General features: G+C 49.6%; 1 protein-coding gene across 9 annotated transcripts in view; it reads right to left on the bottom strand.

Moving 5' to 3' along the window:
* LOC149355336 (uncharacterized) overlaps positions 1 to 23,126 on the bottom strand; it is a 290,308-nt gene that overhangs the window by 125,212 nt on the left and 141,970 nt on the right. The window contains exon 12 of one of the 9 annotated variants that reach the window (XR_016291491.1): positions 19,578 to 21,863. The exons of 7 other annotated variants lie outside the window; for them this stretch is intronic. Coding sequence is in view for 1 of the 2 variants with exons in the window: in XM_089583769.1 (XP_089439895.1) it covers positions 7,625 to 7,653 (29 nt within the window). In the remaining variant the exon portion in view is untranslated. Of the gene's footprint in view, positions 1 to 6,727; positions 7,654 to 19,577; positions 21,864 to 23,126 lie in introns of those variants that run through there. One more of the 9 variants, XM_089583769.1, reaches the window with a different exon arrangement.

Genomic DNA, 23,126 nt, shown 5'->3' with positions numbered 1-23,126 from the left:
CTTATATAAGCGAATTGTTTAGGAGTACAAGGGAATAAATTTTTTGCGACTCAGAGAAATGGAGTACAAAATTGACATCATGTTTATTTGTCCTCATTCAGGCTCATTTTAACAGCAGTGACAATGGCGGAAACGGGCAGTAGCTGCATGGGCCACCGGCCACCGAACTTGGGAAACTGCTCTGCCCTCATGTGACCCTGCGTCATGCATTGTATTCACCGTTTGCAAGCCCAGCGGCGGCTTTGGCGGCAGAAGTCATCTGCTTGTCGTCTCCTTTTGCTGTATGAGCTCGTTTGGTTGGCCATGTTCATAGATAAAGGGATCTAACATTATAATCAATTGTTGAAAACTGAAAAGGAGTCACTGGGCAGTTTTCACGGTCATGCACCATGCTATATTTGACTAAAAACCACAGCAGAAAAGTTGAAGACACCCCTGATGGTAGTTTGGAACAGCCTTGCTTGCTTTCATATTCACTTCATTACGGCTTGGCTTTTCAATATGACAGGAAAAATGTAGCCTCATCAACTCAATCAAAAGCTCAGTGTTGAAACTATGTTCTATCACAGTTCCATGTTCATGCAACACATAATCTGCTGCAACACACTCCGAGAGCCACATTGAAAAAAAAAGCCTGTGAGAATTAGGCTTAACCAGTGGCTGTAACAAGATGGCGACACTAACAAAGGAAGGTCAGGTATGGTTAGAGCACTGGAGGCTTCGAAGGAGCAATTCAATTATGTAGCGCACAGTAGTGAAAAACAGTGACAAGCCAATATCTTGTACCGCGGCAGGCGCCAGTGAAGGAGCAGAATTGAGCAGAGATCAAGCGGCAATGGTAACCAAGCGGTCTTCGCTCACCGCCATTATCAGACGACTGAGCAGCAGCAGACGAGACGCTAGGTGGCAGGGCGGATTGCCCAAAATGGTGTTTTTTTACTCCATTGAGTATATGGGGTGTATTCAGACTAAGAAACTGCATTTAAAAATGGGAGTTATAAGGAGGAGAATCCTCCATTATACCTCATTACTGAGTGAAGAAGTAAAATAGGTCATTTAGCACATCTTTAATCCCCATTTATGGAGTAAATATTTCCGCATACAGAGTTTAAAGGTGGATGCCAACTATTTAAACTCCCATTTGGATTGATTTTTGTTTACAGCGTGCGATCAATGGTACACAAGTGTGTCCTGAAATTGATGTCAGAAACCAGCTGTGTAAACCTCTAGGAAATGGTAAAAGCCTCTACCGCTTATGGAACTGCACACTTTGGAGATTTTGAATTTAAAGTTTGTAATAAAGAGACCTTTGATGGTGGGGAAGGAACCCTGATAACTTCTATAGCGCTCCATACAACTGACGCAAATGGTCACTCCATAAGTTGCTGCGAGAAAGGGCGCGTTCGTGTGCAACAAGACAAGCAGGGTTTGGTTTGCATTCAACTGCCATGGCTCATGGTGAAAAATCCAGCAAAGTTTGTAAAAAGGAAAGGCTGCTTACTTTCCGTTACATTCCCCCGCATATTCGGATGCAATTTTCTTTTTTCTTTGGTAGGTCGCGTGGGTTATGGGACGCCACTTTTTCTAGACATCAGGCTTCACTGTCGTCGAGCTATATAATGCTTTGGCATTAAAAACGACCTGCGTATTTTGCTCCGAGATAGACGCAGTGCTCCGGCAAATTTTGTCCGCGCATGTGCATTAGAGCGCCATATGTATCTATTCACCAAAATTCATCATAAATATTTACGTAAGCACCCTGCCAATAAAACTTGTTTTCTAATATACTCTACAAACCCAGAAATTTGGGAATAGGAAAAAACAACTGCAGAAGATGATATGTAAATGGGTAGACTGGCAGTACCCAAGAAAGAGTATCTTTTGACACATAGAATATCCTCGTCGATGAATCTGCTTGTCCCTCTATTCCTTAACTGCAGATTTCTGTGTCGTCGCGTTGCCATGGATGGAACGCAACATTTCCGAAACATACACGACTAGCTGTAAGCGGATCACACCATCACCGTCAAGCTCAAGTCGCCGCAGCCACGGGACAAACCCCTTCCAAAAGGATGCTCGCTGAGCAGTGAAGGTGGCCAGAAGTGTTTGGTTGCTGCAAGTAGCACTCTGTGCCAGACGAGGATCTCGGTTGCCATGCTCTCTGGATGCGCAGCCTTCAATTACACAGACATGTTCAAAACCGCCGCAAGGAAGATGCTGATGAATGCCAAGGAGGCCTGCATCACCCACAACAGGGACGCTGAATGGCAACAATTTGATATAGGCCAAAATCACGAGAAGCGTCTCGACCCGCGGCTCAAGGCTCCACTAAATGAGCTATGGTGGTGTATTTGTGTTCAGTCAAACAACCACGAGAGCATTCATGAGAGGCGCCCTTAACCATAGCGGCGGGAACAGACCGCCCTGTATTACAGCCAGTGTCATGTGAAATGCGATCGAAGTGTCACGTGCAACGTTATCGAAGTCTCGCGAGGAACGTGACTGAACGAAAACAACGGAAGCTGTGCGAGATCCTCCTTAATATACATATGGCATCAGGACTGCCAAAACGGAGGCGTTCGTTGAAGTCGAGCAGATACAGTTCTCGAAAATTCACTGGTTCGAAAGAGATATGTTTATAAAAAAAATTCCCCATGTCTTGGATTCGTACAATGAAATGTGAAAGATATTGCTACAGGTTACGGCGTATGCCGTCCAAGAGAGCGCTGTGCTCAAAGAGAAAGGGCGGAGCTAGCGTGACATGCGAGCGCAATATCCACGAGAATTGCAGCCGCCAGTCGGGTTTTGACGCGCCTCCAGCATACCTGGGTGATTTCTGCTGGGTGGGCCAGTGAGCCCCTAACAATATACAAAGTGCGCAAGCTGAAGCAGTGCATCTATGCACGGCGTTCGCTATGTCCCTCTACGCTCTGTGTACATGGTTTATATCGAGCAGTATTTATGTCCAGAGTCTTCATTGTTTTGTATGTTCAACCATTATTGTCTTGTGTGGATGCTGCTTCCAAAAAGTGCCAAAAAAAGTTAGAAAAAGGGTCACAAGTGAACTGCGCTATCTTGAGTGTCAGTGCAAATGGCACTGAGCATCATATGCCTACTGGCTCATAGATGCACGCTTGGAAACCGGCCTCTTGACTCCAGCCACCAGGAATGAGATCAACGTTACGACTTCCAAAAGCAATACCTAGCACCAACATTAGCATCTGGCTAACATTCTTGTCCATACAGATAAAATGCGTTTGCTGGAGCCATGGTCATTGCTGGGGTGATGTACATACGCAACATGCTCTTGATCACGAAGCAAGCAAGAAATTGTACCTTCGAGTAAAACACAGCGTCTCCTGTGCTAAGTTTGTGCAAAAATAGTGCATTTTCTGGTATCCCCCTGCCACCTCCAACCTCCGATCACTCTGACCTGTGAAATGTACAGAATTGTGAAGAAGCACAACCACTGCAAAAGGACCTGCAGCATGCAGTATTGAAACCTTGTATTCTGCCAGAGAATTGGACTGTCTATGAAAAAGACAGCCTCTCCTAGACAGGCAGTCCTAGACAGGCAGCTAAAGTGCCCTGTTTTTTTTTTCATTTGTATATACAGTCAAGTCCACTTCAAATAATATATATAATTGTCTATCATCACCTCGAGCAATGTGCATAAAAGCAACCAAACTTGATATGAACCAATGAAAGCGCCATAACCACTCAGCAACCGTGGAACATAAAACATGGTTTAAAAGTAATTTTGATTACTTTTGGGATGTACTTGCAATATAATGTCATTACCTTGGGAGAGGAGCGATTTGTAATGAAATTTTTGTCGTTTCCCCTCCGTCGAAACACCGGAGCACAAGGTTTAAGCACAAGGGCGGCACAAAGAATTCATTCTAAGGCACTAATTCAGACTGTGGCTGCTCTGCTACGGTCGCTGAGTGGCCGTGCCGCTGACTGACCTGCATGGTCCTCATGAGGTAAAAGTCGGAAAAATTATTTTGGACAAGAAACTCTAGAGGCTGCATGAAAGGATAACTGCACAGCGCATCCGAAGGGTTGGAATGCAGCAAGGCTGCTTGCTAAACAGACCTGTACCAGCAACGCGTTCTTTTTGCATTGCTGTGTCCATTTTACTTGTGCTTATGTTCCACGTGCAGAGAATGTCATGATGTTGTTGTTTTGTGTGTTTGTATTGCTATCTGTTGCCAGTGTTACTGTGGTGACCACAGATTATTCAAATTATGGGAATTTATTTTATCAGGCTCTCACATGCTGCTGTTTTGTGAATGATGTGCGAAAGGTGCCCTTAAAGCAGCATTTAAGCAGCTTTTCTCTGCGTCCCCTCTCTCCTTGTGATACCATGTACCACAGAAAGACAAATAAACCAATCTTCCACCTTCAATTTCAAAGCATCACATGTGTTCCAGACCAGCGGTAACGCGAATAGCTAGCTTATCTCGCTTCCACTGTTATAGGCAACAACCATGGTATTCCCATGCTAATCACAGCGCTGTAGCACTGTATACAACCTATAGTAAATGGGGAAACACGCTTGCAAAGCTTGTTCCTTCGTGGATCACACAGGGGCAGACTTCTATCAAGTGAACTGTCACTTTCTATTGTCAAACGAGCTGCAAGGCCTTCTGTGACAAGCGGTGCACAGATGCTTAGCAGAAAGGTGCATCATGACCTCAGTTCTCATGCAGTAGCCCTTTATTCTGAGAGCCATGAAGTGCTAAAATTTCATTAAACGCTAAATCGTGGAGCACGTGACACCAAGCAGTTACTGGAACGAGAGATTTTGATCAAATGTTTAGGGGAACCACCAAGGTGGAGTAGATTTGTAATAAGAGAGATTTTGAGATTTTGAGAGAGAGATTTTGAGAATAAGAGATTTTGAGAGCCATAAACTGCTAAAATTTTATTAAACGCTACATCCTGGAGCACGTGAGACCAACAGGCACAGGAACGAGAGATGGTGGCGAAACGTGCCACTGAGCGCGCGGCCCAGCAAAACCTGGAACGCGCGCTTCGAAAAGAATACGCGGTTGAAAGTGCTGGAGAATATGCTCGACTGCGAGCCAAGATTCCCCTGGTAGAAATGCAGTTCTCATTTATTGGTCAATATGACAGTGTTCGCCTTTCCTCAAATGAAAATCATCTGCACGGCATCTTGGCGCATAAGAGTTGTGTTTGTAACGAATCTTCAGCCGTAGCATCGGTGCCCTGTGCAACGAGACTGGCGTGAGGACACACAGCAGAAAGGACACTGCTGACTAGGAAACAGATTCTGGTGGTGAAATTGGCTTTTCCCAGAGGATTTCATCTCTTGTAAGGAAAAGCTTCTTCATACATAAAGTATAGGCCCAATGAATTACGCGGAGGCGTCCGCCAAATTCAGTTGATACAAAGACTCCATCATAGAGCTATCTGCAGTCAACAATTTGAAAAAGCAAGCTGTACTTGAGTTGGCAAGCTCCTCAACTATAGTTAGAAAGCGGGCTTGCACATAGGCAACTACATTGGGGCCAGTAGATAAAGGCGTCGGCAAAGTTCATAGTGAGGAAGAACAAATAAGCCAGCCGTCAGTGGGAAACATTATTATATCTCCGAAGTATATACCAATTCGTTCTTGGCCGAAGGATCTATCCCGTCTCATGGGATTAATTGTACGGCAGGGTGTGCTGAAATTGAGCTCAGAAACCAGCTGTGTAAACCTCTAGAAATGTTACATGAGGTAAACGCCTCTAAGGTTTACAGAACTGCACACTTTGGAGATTTCAAATTTAAAGGTTGTAATAAAGAGACATTGGATGGGGCGGAAGGAAGCCTGGTCACTTCTACAGAGCTGCACACACCTGACGCAAATGGTCATGTCGTCCCTAAGCATAATCATGTAGGAGTTGTACATGACAGGGCCCTAAATCTTGCAAAGTGGGAGGATGTTTTCTACCTTTTACTGTGTACTGTGAATGATGGAACGCGCTTTTGCAAGCACGTGTCTGACTGCAGCTAACTGCGAAAATTGTTAAGTTTTCAGGCCTCCAAAAAGCAGCAAAGTTGCTTCGAGGAAGGGCGCGTTTGTGAGCAACAAGACAACCATTGTTTGGATAGCTCTCAACTGCCGTGGATCAAGGTAAAAAATCCAACCAAGTTTGTAAAAAAGAAAGGCTGCATGCTTTCCGTTACATTCCTCGCATCTTCGGATGTAATTTTGTTTTTCTTTTGCTGGCCACATGGGTTTGGGACGCTACTTTTTCAGGACATCGGGCTTCGTTGCCGTTGCGTTTAATGCTTCTGCATTAAAAACGAACCTAAGTATTTTATTGCGAGATTTTATTGCTCCTGCAGATTTTCTCCACCCATCTGCATTAGAGCACCATATCTATTCAGAACTGTTGGAGATAGGAGGGGCCCTTGGATTGTCTGACTCGTTCAGCACCGCAAGTCCCGGCTGCGAAGCACGGACTCGAGCTCCGTTATGAAGGAAACAGTGCAGTAGGTTTATTTGTACACATTTACAGTCGATATAGAAGTGTCTCGGTAACAAAGCAACCTCCCCTTAAATACACTTCGTATTTCCCAGATCCCTGACTGAGGAATGTGGTTCAGAGAACGATGTTCAGTCAGATGGGTAGATGTGCAAACTGGTGGTACCACCCATGGCAGGGAGCAGTACTGATGCTCTCTTGCAGCTCGATTGACAGAAAAAGGAAAATACAGTAATCGAACAATGTCGTGTCAATTTCACTACTCAGGCAAGTTCGGTGACTCTGTGGGAAAGGAACTGCACGTCGTTTCACAGTAGGAAGCAGTGGCTTGAGATTCTTTTGTTGTCACTCAGCCGCTTCGTGTTGTTCAGAGGGCACAAAACAAATGGGTGCCGAAGAAATTTTTATCACGAAGAATCATGGATACCTGAGCGAACCAGCGCCTGCGTCCTTGTTCCGCATCTTGCGGGCAAGCGAGCATGGCTGCATTTTTTTTTTGCGAGCGGCGGGAAAGATCCATGACAGCAAAGGCCTGCTTTATTCCGCACATCAGTATGACACAACCGGTTCAGTTACTTCTACAACGCGATAACCATTCTCGGAACTAATTGTTCTCAAATTCGGCTCATGCTCGAGCCACAACGAAGGCTCTGAACACGCCTATGACGTGGGTCGCGCGGAGAGGAGGAAAGGTGAAGGCTTTGTCTGTCCGGCTGGCATTGTCTTACGCAGTTCCAGAATTTTTTTCATCATCTGGAAGCAGGAGCGGAATAAAGCTTCTCACCCCTTCTGGACAACACATGGGCTGCGTATCGGTGGCGCTTCACTTATTTATCGGCTTACAACTAAACGATCCCAGACCGCCCGAAGATGGCATAAAGCATATGCTTTCTGTCACATATGCACACCAATACCGACTCAGAATTGGAAGCTACAAGGTAAGCATGTGGTCTCAAGTCTACCGTGGCTTATTTCCTGAGCTATTCTGAAATCAGCATATATGGAAGTGTATTTGATCACCAGCGCTGTAATGAGCGTACATGAGTGAAGCTTCTCTCCCTTTTATTACAGCTGCAGGACAGCAGGGCCACGCATGCTCGTTAATACTTCATTCTTTTCTTGGCTCAGAAGTGATGACCAATGCCAATGGTACCTGAAGAAGAATTAACATGCCCTGTATTGGGTTAAGTGCCGCATAAGCCTCTAAGGCCATCATGCGCCAACGAGCGAAGATGCGTTACAGGTTTATGTTTCAGGGAATATTCAGAACTTTCTGCAATGACCAACATTTTTTGAACACACAGAGCAATGAAGACACCTGGCATAAGTACCGCTCGATATGAACTATGTACACAGGGCCTCACTTCATGGAAATATTCTGCAAAAAAAGTTACCTTTTTCATAACTGACTCGGGTAACTCTAGAGGAAGTTAGCAAGCGCCATGCATGGCTGCATTCGTTCAGCTTACACACTTTGTATATTTTTACGGGCTCACTAGTCGCCCCAGCAGAAATCACCCAGGTTTGCTGTAGGCAACTTCCGGACGCCGGTATTGGCGCCTCTTGGATATGGTTACCCAGCGGATGGACGCCTGGGAAGCCCTTCTGACTCCCCAGGCTGGGGAGATGGAGGCCTTCCGGCGTGACTTCCGGACACCGGTATTGGCGCCTCTTGGGTATGGTTACCCAGCGGATGGACGCCTGGGAGGTCCGTCTGACTGCCCAGGCTGGGGAGATGGGGGCCTTCCGGCGCAACTTCCGGACGCCGGTATTGGCGCCTCTTGGATATGCTTACCCAGCGGATGGACGCCTGGGAGGTCCGTCTGACTGCCCAGGCTGGGGAGATGGAGGCCTTCCGGCGTGACTTCCAGACGCCGGTATTGGCGCCTCTTGGATATGGATACCCAGCGGATGGACGCCTGAGAGGCCCGTCTGACTGCCCAGGCTGGGGAGATGGAGGCCTTCCGGCGCGACTTCCGGATGCCGGTATTGGCGTCTCTTGGGTATGGTTACCCAGCGGATGGACGCCTGGGAAGCCCTTCTGACTGCCCAGGCTGGGGAGATGGAGGCCTTCCGGCATGACTTCCGGACGCCGGTATTGGCGTCTCTTGGATATGGTTACCCAGTGGATGGACGCCTGGGAGGTCCGTCTGACTGCCCAGGCTGGGGAGATGGAGGCCTTCCGGCGTGACTTCCAGACGCCGGTATTGGCGCCTCTTGGATATGGATACCCAGCGGATGGACGCCCGAGAGGCCCGTCTGACTGCCCAGGCTGGGGAGATGGAGGCCTTCCGGCGCGACTTCCGGACGCCGGTATTGGCATCTCTTGGATATGGGTACCCAGCGGATGGACGCCTGGGAAGTCCGTCTGACTGCCCAGGCTGGGAAGACGGAGGCCATCTGGCACGACTTCCAGACGACGGTATTGGCGCCTCTTGGATATGGCTACCCAGCGGATGGACGCCTGGGAGGTCCGTTTGACTGCCCAGGCTGGGGAGATGGAGGCCTTCCGGCGCGACTTCCGGTCTGGCGCGACTTCTGGACACCGGTATTGGTGCCTCTTGGATATGGTTACCCAGTGGATGGACGCCTGGGAGGCCCGTCTGACTGTCCAGGCTGGGGAGATGAAGGCCTTCCGGCGCGACTTCCGTCACTTTCTGCCAGTCGAGCCTAACACGGGTCAGGTGCCTTTCGGCATCCCCGCCACTGCTGTCCCCGGCTCTGCCGTGGCTGTACCTGCGGTCGTCGCAGCCAATAGCGTGCTCGGTGTGGGCACATCATTGGACGTCGTGGAGTTACCCACATTCGACGGCACTGTCTCGTGGGATGCTTACCGCATCCAGCTAGACAGTATTGTGGCGGCGAGAGGCTGGGACGAGCAAATGAAGACATGGATGCTCGTCGCCAAACTGAGAGGCCGCGCGACTGAGCTGCAGCAGAATGTGCCGCCCGACCAGCTGGGCTCTTACACTGTCCTGGTGGGCCTCCTCGCCGACCACTACAGTTCCTCTGGTCACCCCCGTGTCCAGTACCATCGCCTGCGAGCCTGCCGTCAAGAGACCGGGGAGACATACCAGGACCTTGTCGCCGCCATTGAGCGCCTGGCTCTGCAGTCGCTGCCGGGGGCGCCTCAGAACGTGGCCCTGACTGGCACTGAGGCGTTTGTCGACGCCATCCGACTCCCTAAGTTGCAGTGCTTGGTCCGCTCTGGGCGTCCTGAGTACATTCGCACCGTCATCGAGGCGGAATTTACTTTGTCGGCCACGCGGGGGTCGCCACCATCTGCCGAGCACAGCATCTCACTGCAGGCTCCTCAATTCGTAGTCCCTACAGCGGCCTCTACCCGATGCGTGTGTAACACCCGCGTGACCTGCTTCCGCTGCGGCCTGAAGGGACACTATGCGAGGGACTGTGCTGGCCCTCCGACGTCGGAAAACGATTCGGTGGAACTGTGCCCCCGGATAAAGTCCGTCCCCACACTCCTTAGTTCGCCGCGTCCCCTTCTTTCGTCGGCTTTGATGACAACTGAAGCTCCCTACATGCTCGTTGACGTCGCCCTGCTCTACAGGCACGTAGCGGCCTTGGTCCGACACCGGAGTGGCTGTCAATGTGCTCGACAAATCGTTAATTGTGAACGCGCCCCACCTGCTTCTTCCAGCCGCCAAAACACGGCTCTTAGCTTTTAACGGCGCCCCGGTGGAGCAAGTCGGGCATGTTATCGTCAACCTGACAGCACTCGGAAAGACCATCTCCACCGAGTTTGTTGTCGCGGAAAGCCCTATTTGGCCAGTGCTCCTCGGGTGCGGGTGGTGCCAGCAAGCCGGAGTCGTCCTTAATTTTGCCACCACAGAACCACGTGCGAGCCAAACTCTGTGTGGGCCGGGTTGGCTTAGCCGGATTTCCAGCCTTGGTGTCACCCTGTGGCAGTCCCTGTTGTCAGCGACCAAGCGTGCTTCAGGATCTGTGTGTTACCTCGGAACGAAGTGGCCACGTCGAGTCAAGCCAGTCGACGTCACTATCGTGACTGTGGCGACTGCCGTGACTCTGCCACCAGGTGCGGCAACTTGGGTGTATGCCAAGTTTGACAGTCCGGTCACAGCGGATGTGCTTTTCAAACCTACCCAGTGTTCGGCTCCAGCCCGAGAGATGACCTTCCCTCGAAGCCTTCTGTCTGTGCTCAAAGGAGAGGCCCACGTATTAATGCTTAGTATCAGCCGCACACCGCTCGTGCTGACTCATGGCACGCAATTGGGTACAGCGTCAGAATCACCGGTTGCATCTTTGCAACCTGAAGGTCCATCTCACCGCACTCCAGCGCCGGCAGTCCTATCATGGGACATATTTAACTTTGGGCCCACCCTGACCTGCGCGGAGCTCGCCTCTCTGAAGGCCTTGCTGCTCGAGCATTGCAGTTGCCTTGCTCTAAGCGCCGGTGAACTCGGGTGCACTTCCTGGGCCCAACACCGGATCAACACCGAAAACCGTGGGCCTATTCATCACCAACCTCGCCGTGTCGCGCCAGCTGAACGGAGAGTCATCCAGCAGCACGTATGCGACATGCTTGACCAGGGAATCATTGCCCCTTCTTGTAGCCCTTGGTCCTCCCCTGTCGTCCTTGTGCGCAAGAAGGATGGAACACTTCGCTTCTGCATTGATTATCGCAAGTTGAACGCTATCACTCATTTCAACGTGTACCCGCTGCCCCGCCTCGACGATGCACTTGACCGCCTGAAGGGGGCCCGTTATTTTTCTACCCTGGATCTGCTCTCGGGCTACTGGCAGGTAGCTGTTCACCTCAATGATGCGGAAAAGATGGCATTCGTGACTCCCGATGGCCTCTACCAATTCAACCACATGCCCTTCGGTCTCTCAAATGCTCCAGCCACCTTTCAGCGCCTCATGGATCGCGTCTTAGGCCATATGAAGTGGACTATATCGCTGGTCTACCTGGACAACGTCATTTTCTATGCGGCCACGTTTCAAGAACACCAAAGGCGACTCAAACTCGTCCTCGAAGCCTACCTCTGCTGGGCTTCGCTTAAAACCAAAGAAATGTTTCTTCGGTTTCGCAGAGGTCACATACTTGGGTCACGCTGTGAGCCGGCATGGCATCCGTCCCGACCCGGAGAAGCTTAAAGCACTTATGGCTTACGAAGCTCCCACCACTGCCAAGGAGCTCAAAAGTTTCCTTGGATTTGCTTTGTATTTCCGTCGTTTTATTCCCGACTTTGCCTAGCGAAGCGCTCCGTTGACCGCCCTGCTGAAGAAGAATGCAGTGTGGAGTTGGACACCAGCCCAACAGCTCACGTTCCTTGACGTCAAGCATGCCCTCCTCAAGCCTCCTACGTTGGCCCATTACAATGAATCGGCCCCCATCGTCTTCCACATGGATGCCAGCCAAGATGGGCTCGGCGCTGTCCTCCTGCAGGAGGATGAGTCTCGTGACAACAAACTGCGCCTACATTTGTTTGTATGGGTGTCATCACAGCAAAAATTCTCTGCAGATACTGTTAATGCTGCATGTGGGCGTCTGGAAATTGGCGCGAAATTACTAACCAATGTGGCACTATACACGAAGGACGTTAGGGGCCATCAGCAAGCCCGTGCCATAGCTCTAGCTTTGAAGAAGCGCTCACTGAAGATTCTCGGGTCAAAGTCTCTGATACCCAGGAACAGATATGTGAGGGAGCATGTGACAGTCTACAGTACGGCGACATCGTGATAGTCCAGTCGTCGCATTGACGCAGAGCCCGATGAACAAATTGTGCGTATATATTTGTCTCTCTCATTTAATAGCACACTGCTGTTGCAAAAGATGTGTATGGTAGCCTCTGTTTCGTGTTGCGTGACATGCGCTGAATTGTTCTAGAGAACACTGCATATGTGTTCGTATGAGTGTATGTCAAGTGGCAGGTAAGCAGAAGGCTTTGTCTCACTACACGGCTGAGTAAAAAAACACTCCTCTATTATAAGTCCTGCGGCAGCTGCTGTATGGCATTATGCGCGCGAAAAACGTTACCTTCTCTTGTGTGGTTGCCTTTGCGATACGATCCTCTCGAAAACATCCTCACCACTACTTGCTGTGGGCCAAAGAGCCTTTGGTTTGTGGCTTCATGGAGTTACTATATGCACTGTTCATGGATCTCGTCTGCGTTTATCCTTGACTCTTTGCACCTTTATTGCCCCCCAAGGGGCGTGAGTACCACTCAGCCATTTTGTTCAAGAAAGAACTGTAAGGACTGTACGAAGAATTTTTGACGAACTAAAAATGCACAGTGCGCGTACAAAAATCAACATGCACAAATATAGCCAAGGAAAATCGTGCTGGACCGAAGAGAGACCACGGTGGTCAGGCCGTTGTGCCAGGAGATGTGCTGAGTGATTGGTGAAATAATACTTGACTTGGGTGGCAAATTGTGCATGCAAAAGTAATTACTAGTACTATTTGAACTACTTTTTGACGAATCTCCATGCAAGACTCCACGCCTACAGGCTGTCACAGACGCACGCATGGAAGCCCACTTGTTGACTACAGCCAGCAACCGCTGGCAGCATGTTACACCTAGCAACAAGCAAAACCGTAGGTCAGGTCGCCCCAAGAAGTCCGTGTTCAAAAAGATGATCGTGGCTCAGCACAAGCGGGAGACCCCGCTACACCCTTGAGAAACTGTGGACATAATACCTGAAAAGTGGCACAGTCAAGGCAACTGCTGGACGAAGACGAAGGAGCGGAGCTGATATCTCTATACGAAAAGTTTCCGGTACTCTGGCTTAGCAGCGACCCTAACCACTGCAACCAACATGTTCTCGCATTTTTGTTTTTTAGTCTGCTCCATTTCGAAAGAAGAGACTTCAACACGCCAAACTGCAGTAAGCTGGTAGACACAGGTTCACACTTGCGAATAATAACTAGTTAGTAGTTTATTAGGGCTAGTTAGTAGTTTATTTTATGCCTGATTGGAAACTGATTACAAAGAAAAAGCGACATCAGACTAGTGCAACCAAAACCCACAACCTGAAAAAAATAGAACATGGTGAGCTCCTTATAATAAATGGAAGGCCACATCTGTTGCTGACATTCCCCAGATGAATCGCTATGCAGCAGTATAATCCAGCAGAGAGCTGCACACGCGCACTGCGCCTGCTGTCTGTTGACAATTTGCCAACTGCTGGGTCAAGGCACACCGGCCTACAGAATCATGCAAATCACAGGACTGCACCCACAGCCGCCCACTCAGGCCCAAAGCACCTCCTGCAGAGATCACTTCAGGCTAGCCCGGGTACATACCAGCCATCATTCCCTTCGTCACGACCTTAGAGGGCACAACGAAATCGGAGAGACAGTGCTATTATCAGTCGCTCCAAGACCACCGTCGCTAGAACACACAGTAAGTAAAGCCTGAACAAAATGCACGCTTCCGCATGCCCATAGATCCAGTCATCGCCCTTCCTCTACCACATCTCCTTGCTTCATATCCTCGATGTTCAACCTTTTCTGGAACCATGTTCAAGCACTATATCTAACCAAACGGTTCTTTTAAACATAAATAGCATTATATTTTCTGCATTAAAGTTATATTTAGTGCATTAACTGCTGAATTTAAAGCGTCCTTGAGATCAAGCAGAGAGATGACGTCAGGGCGACCAGGGTACATACCAGCCACTAATCCCTTCTTCAAGATCTTAGAGGGCACAACTAAATCGCAGAGACAGTGCTATTATCAGTCGCTCCAAGACCACCATCGCTAGAACACACAGTAAGTAAGGCCTGAAACAAGTGTACGTTTCCACATGCCCACGGATCCAGACATCGCCCTTCCTCTACCACATCACCCTGCTTCATATCCTCGATGTTCAACCTATGCTGGAACCATGTTCAAGCACTATATCTGACCAAATGGTTCTTTTAAACATAAATGGCATTAGATTTTCTGCATTAAGGTTATATTTTGTGCATCAACTGCTGCATTTAAAGCGTCCTTGAGCTCAAGCAGAGAGATCACCTCAGGGCGACCAGGGTACATACCAGCCACTAACCCCTACTTCAAGACCTTAGAGGGCACAACGAAATCGGAGAGACAGTGCTATTATGAGTCGCTCCAAGACCACCATCGCTAGAACACACAGCAAGTAAGGTCTGAGACAAGTGTACGTTTCCACATGCCGACGGATCCAGACATCGCCCTTCCTCTACCACATCACCTCGCTTCATATCCTCGATGCTCAACCTATGCTGGAACCATATTCAAGCACTATATCTGACCAAACGGTTCTTTTAAACATAAATAGCATTACATTTTCTGCATTAAGGTTATATTTTGTGCATTAACAGCTGCATTTAAAGCGTCCTTGAGCTCAAGCAGAGAGATCACCTCAGGGCAACCAGGGTACATACCAGCCACTATCCCCTACTTCAAGACCTTCCCCTACTTCAAGACCTTAGAGGGCACAACGAAATCGGAGAGACAGTGCTATTATGAGTCGCTCCAAGACCACCATCGCTAGAACACACAGTAAGTAAGCCCTGAAACAAGTGTACGTTTCCACATGCCCACGGATCCAGACATCGCCCTTCCTCTACCACATCACCTCGCTTCATATCCTCGATGCTCAACCTATGCTGGAACCATATTCAAGCACTATATCTGACCAAACGGTTCTTTTAAACATAAATAGCATTACATTTTCTGCATTAAGGTTATATTTTGTGCATTAACTACTGCATTTAAAGTGTCCTTGAGCTCAAGCAGAGATCACCTCAGGGCGACCAGGGTACACACCAGCCACGAACCCCTACTTCAGGACCTTAGAGGGCACAACGAAATCGGAGAGACAGTGCTATTATGAGTCGCTCCAAGACCACAATCGCTAGAACACACAGTAAGTAAAGCCTGAACAAAGTGTACGCTTCCGCATGCCCACGGATATAGACATCACCCTTCCTCTACTGCTTTCCCTTGTTTCATATCCTCGATGTTCAACCTTTGCTGGAACCATGTTCAAGCACTATATCTGACCAAACGGTTCTTTTAAACATAAATAGCATTACATTTTCTGCATTAAGGTTATATTTTGTGCATTAACTGCTGCATTTAAACCGTCCTTGAGCTCAAGCAGAGAGATCACCTCAGGGCGACCAGGGTACATACCAGCCACTAACCCCCACTTCAACACCTTAGAGGGCACAACGAAATCGGAGAGACATTGCTATTATGAGTCGCTCCAAGACCACCATCGCTAGAACACACAGTAAGTAAAGCCTGAACAAAGTGTACGCTTCCGCATGCCCACGGATAAAGACATCACCCTTCCTCTACCGCTTTCCCTTGCTTCATATCCTCGATGTTCAACCTTTGCTGGAACCATGTCCAAGCACTATATCTGACCAAACAGTTCTTTTAAACATAAATGGCATTACATTTTCTGCATTAAGGTTATATTTTGTGCATCAACTGCTGCATTTAAAGCGTCCTTGAGCTCAAGCAGAGAGATCACCTCAGGGCGACCAGGGTACATACCAGCCACTAACCCCTACTTCAAGACCTTAGAGGGCACAACGAAATCGGAGAGACAGTGCTATTATGAGTCGCTCCAAGACCACCATCGCTAGAACACACAGTAAGTAAAGCCTGAACAAAGTGTACGCTTCCGCATGCCCACGGATAAAGACATCACCCTTCCTCTACCGTTTTCCCTTGCTCCATAACCACGATGTTCAACCTTTGCTGGTGCCGTGTTCAAGCACTGTATCTTACCAAGTGGTTCTTTTAAACATAAATAGCATTATATTTTGTGTGTTAACCCTTTTTGCGACATCGGGACAACCCTTGTCCCACCTGCAAGGCTGTAGCAAAACGACGATTGTGAAAACTGCGAGAGAGCTGCGTTTGCTTGAGACAACTGGCGCCATCTAAGAGAGATGTGTTTAACTATTTATGCTATCTTTTTTTTCTGCTGCGTGGCGCAAGCGTCCCGTGTGTGTTGTAGTTTGTTGCTTTTTTTCGAAGGACGGATCTGTGCACACACAATTTTCGAAGAGCAACATTTTTCTTCAAAAATGCCGTGCTTCTAAATATGTCAGGCTCATATGAGTAAAATTGTACAGTTCGTACAATGTTGTAAAGAATTCTGTGTTCGAAAGTCTGCAGGCATATGGAAGTTCATTAGGCTTAGGCTCTAGAAGCATGGCGACGTGTGTCGTTCGTTCTCAAATGAAACGTATAAATTTATTATGTATTCATTCGTCCTTGCAGGGGAACGGAGTCTCACCGCTGAAGAGGCATTAGAGGTGTTTTTTAGCCTGCCTGACGGTTCGGAAAGTGAAGTGTCAAGTGATTCGGGTGACGAGTTTACCCTACCATCAACCTCGGCTTATTCCGTGACCGAGAAGGAGTGCCTCGCCATCGTGTTTGCACTGCGCAAAATCGACGTCTACCTTGATGGAACGCAATTCGTGGTGCAGACAGACCACAGTGCGCTCAGTTGGCTGATGCGGCTCCGCGAGCCTGCGGGTCGGCTGGCGCGCTGGGCTCTCCTGATACAGCATTACGACTTTTCGGTGCAGTATCGAAAGGGGAGCACAAACGTGGTAGCTGACGCGCTATCCCGTGCCCCACTCGCCAGCGGCGCCTTGACGCCTGTAGGCGGAGGGGGCGAAACAGCGGACGAGCCGCCGGGCGGCAAGGAGGGGGAGCCCGCAAACGGGTTAACCCATTCCGCTAACCAGGCAAGCAGCGCTTCGCAAAGCGGACGAGAGGCAAAGCTCTTCGTGAGCGCCTCGGAAGTGCCGACGCGAACGGAAATTTTGGCTGCAAACAAGAGTGGGGACGAGACCATGCTCCCCTCTGGGATGACTGGAATCGTTTTCAGCCGTAAGAGCTACTGAAAGCCCAGCAAAATGACCCCTTTTGTCGCGAGGTGAGCGACGGTCTCAGGGAGACGGAGCACCGTGACGCTACTTGTATTGTAGCGGGCGCAGGGGGGCAGAAGCCAGCGTGTGTCGCGGCGAACCCCGGGGATTCATATTTGCTGGACAATGACGGGCTCGTGCTGAAGTACATAGCCACCGATGACGAGTCCATCGACCCGTTCAAGGTGGTTATCCCCAAAAGTCTGAGAGGCGCACTTTTGCGATTCTCTCATGACGAACCACTGGCCGGTCATCTGAGTGGCTCCAAAGTTTTTCAAAACTGAGTCATTCGGTGACGTGGCCCGGCATGAAGCGTGACATTTTCCGCTATTGCCGTTCCTGCCATGTCTGTCAAGCGGTGAAGTCACGGGGCGGCAAGCCGCCTGGAATGATGAAACCGATTGACAGTGTGCGTCCGTGGCAGATGGCCACCTGCGATTTGACGGGGCCTTTCCCCAGGAGCAAGCAGGGGTTCATAGACCTGAAGGCCTACGCATCACGGTCTGACGAGCTTGCGCCGGTACCCATTGGTATCAAAGGCAAGCGCAAAGGCACAACTGGTGCTGCGGAACGCAAGCGTACGGAGCACCGGTACAATCTGAGGCGACAGTCACCGGCGTGATTGATGCCGGACGGCGGACTCTTCCGCAACAGAAGGCACGCAGCCTCAGCTAGCTGGCGAGCTTTCTCGTCAGGCCCTACCCAGGCGAAGCACGGTGTGTTATTTTTTTGTTGTTGTTGTTTTGGCAGCATGCTCAGTTCCAGCCTTGTGTGTTTATCTGTTTACTTATTTGTTTTGTTTGAGTCAGTTTCTAGCCACTTTCGTTTCCCCGCTTGTACATCTGTTTTCGTTCTAACGTACCGAGATGTACATAGGCAAACTTCAGCCCGCTCGTGCTTGCTCTTATCTTCTAGAGGGAGTGGATTGGATTAGGTGTCGTTTGTACAGCGCGCCTTTTCTCACTTCCGGCCCGACTGTGGGTGGTGGGCTCGTTAAGGAGCCGTGTGTCGCGGTGCGAGTTTTGTGCGGCCCGTATGGAGGGGAAGTTGGCGGGGCGTTTGGGACGATGGGGGGCGGAAAGTGCACCCTTTGACCCTCGCCGCGGCGCCTCTGGACGCTTCTGATGAGGGGATCGTTGTCGCCGACCAGCGTCCGCGCACGTGCCGGTGTATGCGTGTTTGTGGCTGTGGCTGTGTGCGCGCGTAACCATGAGCCAAGGCGACGCCTGTGAGTTGTGCCGTTGTGTCCTTCTGCGTGAGCGCGAGGATGAGAAGGACCCCTCGCTGTGGACAAGGTTACACATCTGGACGCCGCCGAACGTCCTCGCCCGTTTCAGCCGGCGTGAAGGGGGTGCACTAACTCTCTTGTGCCGAACATGATGTCGTGTCCAAGGGCGCGAGGTCAGTGCTCTGCCGCGGCCCCGTCGTCATCAACGCACCCTACATCAACGGAAAGAAGACCGCCATCAGTCGTCGGCCCTCCCAACCTGTTCAACTTGAAGTCTGCGAGCGGTGAGTCGCCGACAGGCACACTGGGCCGCGCCACCGAACTTTGAGGCTGGCATCCACCTGTAACATAGTTGTACAGTTGTATTCACATTTTTTTGTGTACCGTGTATATAATCTGCAAGCTGTTTTGATTTACTGAAGCGTATGCAAGTGTTGTTTGCCTTGTTTTTCCTTTGTTTTTTTTTTTACATTGTTCTGGCTGGAACTGAAGAGGAGCTAGTTTTTTTTTTTTATTCATTTCTTTATTTTGGAACTGAAGTGTAGTTTTTTTTTTGTGTATTGATTTCTTTATTTTTGGCCGCGTGCTTTGCCGATGGGTAGGAGGGCATTTAAGGAGAGGGGGATGTGGGAATCTTGGCTTTCCGCCGTCGCCTTTGCGCGGCTGTGCCGGCCGCCCGCGTTGTTTCTCCTCTTTCCCTTGCTCCCGCCTCAGGCGGTGGAGAGGCGGCTGGGTGACTAATCACTGTCATTTAGCCACAGCTCCGCCCCGGCTCCCCAAGGGCCTTTGCCATTGGCGCCTTTTGGCGGGAATCCGGGACCCGTTTTGGCGGCCGCGCATCCCGCGACCGTCCGAGCGGGGCCCAGGGAGAGAGATCCCTCCGAGACAGCGTAAGGTGCATACGTAACTGTTTTGTCCGTGCCGGCTTTGCCGCTCGGACCAGTGCTTACTCGAGCTCGCCCGCATGTGTCCTCTGACCTGCAGCGGCTCGAGCCTGTCCAGCGGGGTCCAGCGACCTCTGACAGGCGTACCTTGCGTTGAATGCCCACTCTCTCTCGCAACCGGCCCAACGGTCGACACGAGAGAGAGATCACAGCACTGCCGCGGGGACATTCTCCTGCAGCGGCGTGCTAGCGGCGCACATTGCTCGAGTCGCTTCGTGCGCGCAGCGGAGCCTTGCTCCTCGCGCGCCCCCGGGACGGGGTGACGATTGAGTGCGTGTGTACTGCTGAAGGACGACGTGAATAAACGTCTCCTTTGTGAGATTGGAGGCCTATTTCTTTGCGGCGAATCGCTCTCCTCCCAGCGGAGGTTGAGAGCACCGCATCGGTGTCCCAGTGTGTGTGGTGACGGCTGATCGGGGCCCTTGGCTCGCGCGAAGCTCGAACCCGCGGTGGGTGGTGGCCTGTGTCCACTTAGAAACCCACAGAGGGCACAACTAAATTGCAGAGAAGAGTGCTATTATCAGTCGCTCCAAGACAATCGCTGGAACGCACAGTAAGTAAAGCCTGAAACAAGCGTACGCTTCCGCATGCCCACGGATCCAGACATCGCCCTTCCTCTACTGCTTCACCTTGCTTCATATCCTTGATGTTCCTCAACTTCAGCTGGAGCCATGTTCCTGCACTGTGTCTTGCCGAGTTTCTTTTATGCACAAATAGCAATATATTTTTTGCGTTAAGGTTACAGTTTGTGTGTTAACTGCTGCATTTAAAGCTTCTTAATGCTCATGCACAGAGATCACCTAAGGACAACCAGGGTGCATGCCAGCTACCAATCCCTTCGTCAAAACCTTAGAGGGCACAACGAAATCGGAGCGACAGTGCTATTATGAGTCGCTCCAAGACCACCATGCCACTTCTCTGTTCCCAACTGGCTGATGTGCCAAAAAAATGTTGCAGATCACTGTCTCAAACATTTGTTAATGCGGGACTGCTTTTTAAAAACTCTCTGCTGTTGAGGGGCAAATGCACTGAACTCTAGGCAGTTCATCGAGGGGGCGCCAGAATTTTTCGTTGCCACGAGAATTTTGTTCTTGAGGGCCTTCGTTATAGAGGGGTTCAACTGTACCACAATCAATACGACCCGCAGTGGGTCATGAGTTAACCAACTAAGGTACCCATGATACGAAATTGGTGTGCATTCATGCACAGCATACAATCTGCATAGGCATTTAGAAAAGCTTGTTCTTTTCACCGAATACAAATACAAAATTTCTACCAGTGTGCACTACTTCTGTAACTGAGCTCCTGCACAGTGTGTTGCAGCTCATTGAGTGTAATAGTATCTAAGCTTTTCGGTGCTGTTGTGCATGCCTCGTAACTGTGTGCCTTACGTATACCGTATTTTCCGGTGTATAAGACGCACCCGCCATATAAGCAGGCTCTCATTGAAAAAGTTGGTATATAAGACGCACCCGTGTATAAGACGCACCCCAGTTTACCCAGTTAGGCTAGTGAAGCTTAATTAAACATGCTTGTGCGACGATCGCGAAATGCACCGTAACTGTGAGAAGTTCTTAAGTGATCAAAAAACGCAACACTCACGCCATACCCTCCCACATTTTAGCAAAAAAGAAAAACAAACGAAAGAACTCTCCTTATGTCCATAACATTTTATTTTAACTTAAAGCCTTCCGAGTCTTTATCTTCGGATGCGCTATCAAAAAGTTCGCCCATTTTTGGAGACAACGCGGCTGGAACATTCTCTGCGCACTACGTACGTACTACGCACACGGAGCATACAAAGTTGCAAAGGATGACTGAAAAAAACGCCGGCTTTTCTTTACAATGGCGAGAAGCGCGATTGTCGCCATCTTTTGGCATTTCACATTACTTTTGCTTGGGGCCTCCGAAACGGCCGCGTATTTATGTCCCAGAAATTGTCATCCCCGCCGTTTCATAATAAAGTTCACCTAAAACAGTTGCACACGGCGGTCCCGTGTTGAAGTATTAATTGTGTTACAACCGCGTTATTGGTTGTGATATTTTTTTTGGTGAAAAAAGCTTGAACATGAATCTGAGTGATTTATGAACTCGTAAAAAGAAGCGAAAAATTCACATATAAGACGCACCCTTGTATAGGACGCACCAGCAAGATTTTTGAAAAAAAGTTGTGTCTTATACACCGGAAAATACGGTAATCATCTACTGGAATAATGAATGCAGTCAATGTGGTATGCTGCAGGCTACAGAACTGGTCCAGCTTGGTGGGCGGGTTGCAGACACTGCAATGAAGTGAGTGCTTACCAACAATACAAAACACATACTGGCATCTGAGTACCCAGTGGCTGGGGAAGAATGGCAAAAGAAAGCTTGGTGACCTACATACAGTGCTCATGGGGCAAGATGCAGGTCAAGGCACAGGCACTCACAGTTAAGCTGCGCAGACATTCCATTGAAGATGAGGAAGCAGTGATGACTGCCCTGTTTGGTAACTTGCTGTTCATCTCGACCTGTTCCTGTCCATCTGGCTCCTCCTGCCAGCTTGTTCTTTTCACCAATTACAAATACACAATTTCTACCAGCGTGCCTTGCTTCGGTAACTGAGCTCCTACACAATACGTGTTCCAACTGATTAAGTGTTATAGTATCTGTAAGGGATCAATTGGGCATGCAAGATTATTACAACCGTTCATGCTTTCTCAGCGCCCCATCACTGCAGTCTTCCCTAGACCCCCCTAGCGGGAGGCAGAGGCGAGGAGCACTCAAAAAGAAGTGTCAAAAAGAAGTGTCAGGCAGTGACATACTGGGGAGTGGCCAGCTCAGCCAAGCCACGAAATGTCCCCTTTCTAGGAATGATGCAGCCGTGCGCGAAGGCACCGGAACCAGCAGGTTGTTTCTCACCCTCCAAGGCTTCTTCGCGCCAGAGTGCGAAGAGCGGTAATAGCTGTTGTGCTGATGGAGCCACTGCATGCCGACAGTCCCCCTCGCCTTAACGGACACTAAAGGCAACGCAACCTTGCAAGAAACATCTTGTTTGGAAGGTGGGCGGATATTTTGAGGAGTAAGCATAGCTGAATGAAATGGAGATATAGCTTCCCGGGGCACAATAAAAATGATGAATAGTCAGCGACGGCATGGCTAGCGAGGTCCTACGATGGCTTCAGCACCCGAGAATACTGAACGTCAACCGGCCTTGGGAAACGGACCGGTACAGGGAAACGCTGCCAAACTGAACAGATGTGGCCACTCCTTCGAAGACAGCGAAGGCCTGATTTGAGTAACACCACTGACCGGATATCGGTGAGGCGCTAGCTAGTCAACAGTCCTGGGGAAGCTGAGTCGCATGGGAACCTGGGTCCAAGCTTGCAGTTGCTAACAGTGGTAACGGCCCGTCTGAAGCCCGATAACAACTCTAATTCCATGGTCGAGAGTCTTCAGGGAAACCGACTGCATGTGCTGGCACAACTGTGTGTTTGTATTAGTTTTTGCTTTTTATTCTACGGGGGAAAGAGTTCTTCGTAATAATGCCAAAGCTGCTGGGCAAG

The sequence above is a fragment of the Amblyomma mixtum genome, chromosome 3, assembly GCF_055824585.1.
Source record: "Amblyomma mixtum isolate Tamu chromosome 3, ASM5582458v1, whole genome shotgun sequence".
Classification (NCBI taxonomy): Eukaryota; Metazoa; Arthropoda; class Arachnida; order Ixodida; family Ixodidae; genus Amblyomma; species Amblyomma mixtum.
This window is presented reverse-complemented; position numbering and strand designations above follow the sequence as displayed.